This window comes from Eleginops maclovinus, chromosome 14, assembly GCF_036324505.1.
Source record: "Eleginops maclovinus isolate JMC-PN-2008 ecotype Puerto Natales chromosome 14, JC_Emac_rtc_rv5, whole genome shotgun sequence".
In the NCBI taxonomy this organism is placed as follows: domain Eukaryota; kingdom Metazoa; phylum Chordata; class Actinopteri; order Perciformes; family Eleginopidae; genus Eleginops; species Eleginops maclovinus.
The window spans coordinates 578,478-580,977 of NC_086362.1; the positions used below are offsets into that span (position 1 = coordinate 578,478).

The 2,500-nt window shown below is 41.2% G+C and overlaps 1 protein-coding gene across 1 annotated transcript in view; it reads left to right on the forward strand.

The window, feature by feature from the left end:
- The window catches only part of plod3 (procollagen-lysine, 2-oxoglutarate 5-dioxygenase 3), a 17,221-nt gene that overhangs the window by 8,471 nt on the left and 6,250 nt on the right, over positions 1-2,500 (forward strand). The window contains 1 exon segment of the mRNA XM_063900291.1: positions 671-807. Within this exon segment, the coding sequence (XP_063756361.1) occupies positions 671-807 (137 nt within the window).

Here is a 2,500-nt window from a genome sequence, read left to right on the forward strand (position 1 = left end):
CACTCACACACTCACTCACTCACTCACTCACTCACTCACACACTCACTCACTCTCTCACACACTCACTCACTCACTCACTCACTCACTCACTCACACATTCACTCACTTACTCACTTACTCACACACACACACACTCACTCACTCACTCACTCACTCACTCACTCACTCACTCACTCACACACACACACACTCACACACACACACACACACACACACACTCACACACACACACACACACACTCACTCACTCACTCACTCACTCACTCACTCACTCACTCACTCACTCACTCACTCACTCACTCACTCACTCACTCACTCACTCACTCACTCACTCACTCACTCACTCACTCACTCACTCACTCACTCACTCACTCACTCACTCACTCACTCACTCACTCACACACACACACACACTCACTCACTCACTCACTCACTCACTCACTCACTCACTCACTCACTCAATCCCACACACACACTTTTCCCATCAAAACAATAATTCTATTATTATTATTCCAACTTTTTTGAAATATCATTTCCACAGTTTGGCTTTTAAACAGTTTTATTTTCTCAAAGTGCTCTGACTGTTCCTCCTGAAATGTTCCCAATATTTCTACCATATTTTTTAAAATACTCCATTGTGTGTGTGTGTGTATGTGTGTCTGTGTGTAGGTGCTGGGTCTGGGGGAGGAGTGGAAGGGGGGGGACGTGGCCCGGACGGTGGGGGGGGGTCAGAAGGTGCGCTGGCTGAAGAGAGAGCTGCTGAAACTCTCAGAGAGGACAGAGCTCATCGTCATGTTCGTGGACAGGTAACACACAACCTGACCTGTGTGTGTGTGTGTGTGTGTGTGTGTGTGTGTGTGTGTGTGTGTGTGTGTGTGTGTGCGCGCTCCTCTCCCACAGAGCTTTGGTTACAACAGGTTATGAATGAATGATTCTCACGTGTCTCTGATTCTCTTCCTGTAGTTAGGATATCTCCAGGCTTTTATTCTGAAACTCTCTCTTCCTGTAGTTATGATGTCTCCAGGCTTTTATTCTGAAACTCTCTCTTCCTGTAGTTATGATGTCTCCAGGCTTTTATTCTGAAACTCTCTCTTCCTGTAGTTATGATGTCTCCAGGCTTTTATTCTGAAACTCTCTCTTCCTGTAGTTATGATGTCTCCAGGATTTTATTCTGAAACTCTCTCTTCCTGTAGTTATGATGTCTCCAGGATTTTATTCTGAAACTCTCTCTTCCTGTAGTTATGATGTCTCCAGGATTTTATTCTGAAACTCTCTCTTCCTGTAGTTATGATGTCTCCAGGATTTTATTCTGAAACTCTCTCTTCCTGTAGTTATGATGTCTCCAGGCTTTTATTCTGAAACTCTCTCTTCCTATATCTCCAGGCTTTTATTCTGAAACTCTCTCTTCCTGCATCTCCAGTCTTTTATTCTGAAACTCTCTCTTCCTGTAGTTATGATGTCTCCAGTCTTTTATTTTGAAACTCTCTTTTCCTGTAGTTATGATGTCTTCACTCTTTTATTCTGAAACTCTCTTTTCCTGTAGTTATGATGTCTTCACTCTTTTATTCTGAAACTCTCTCTTCCTGTACTTATGATGTCTTCACTCTTTTATTCTGAAACTCTCTCTTCCTGTAGTTAGGATGTCTTCGGTCTTTTATTCTGAAACTCTCTATTCCTGTAGTTAGGATGTCTTCAGTCTTTTATTCTGAAACTCTCTATTCCTGTAGTTAGGATGTCTTCAGTCTTTTATTCTGAAACTCTCTCTTCCTGTATCTCCAGGCTTTTATTCTGAAACTCTCTTCCTGAATCTCCAGTCTTTTATTCTGAAACTCTCTCTTCCTGTGTCTCCAGGCTTTTATTCTGAAACTCTCTTCCTGAATCTCCAGTCTTTTATTCTGAAACTCTCTCTTCCTGTATCTCCAGGCTTTTATTTTTAAACTCTCTTCCTGAATCTCCAGTCTTTTATTCTGAAACTCTCTCTTCCTGTGTCTCCAGGCTTTTATTCTGAAACTCTCACTTCCTCTAGTTATAGCTCCAGACTTTTATTCTGAAACTCTCTTTTCCTGCAGTTATGATGTCTTCAGTCTTTTATTCTGAAACTCTCTCTTCCTGTATCTCCAGGCTTTTATTCTGAAACTCTCTCTTCCTGTACTTATGACATCTTCAGTGTTTTATTCTGAAACTCTCTCTTCCTGCAGTAAGGACGTATTCAGTCTTTTATTCTGAAACTCTCTCTTCCTATATCTCCAGTCTTTTATTCTGAAACTCTCTCTTCCTGTATCTCCAGGCTTTTATTCTGAAACTCTCTCTTCCTGTACTTATGACATCTTCAGTGTTTTATTCTGAAACTCTCTCTTCCTGTAGTTATGATGTCTGCAGTCTTTTATTCTGAAACTCTCTCTTCCTGTAGTTATGATGTCTTGAGTCTTTTATTCTGAAACTCTCTCTTCCTGTAGTTATGATGTCTGCAGTCTTTTATTCTGAAACTCTCTTTTCCTG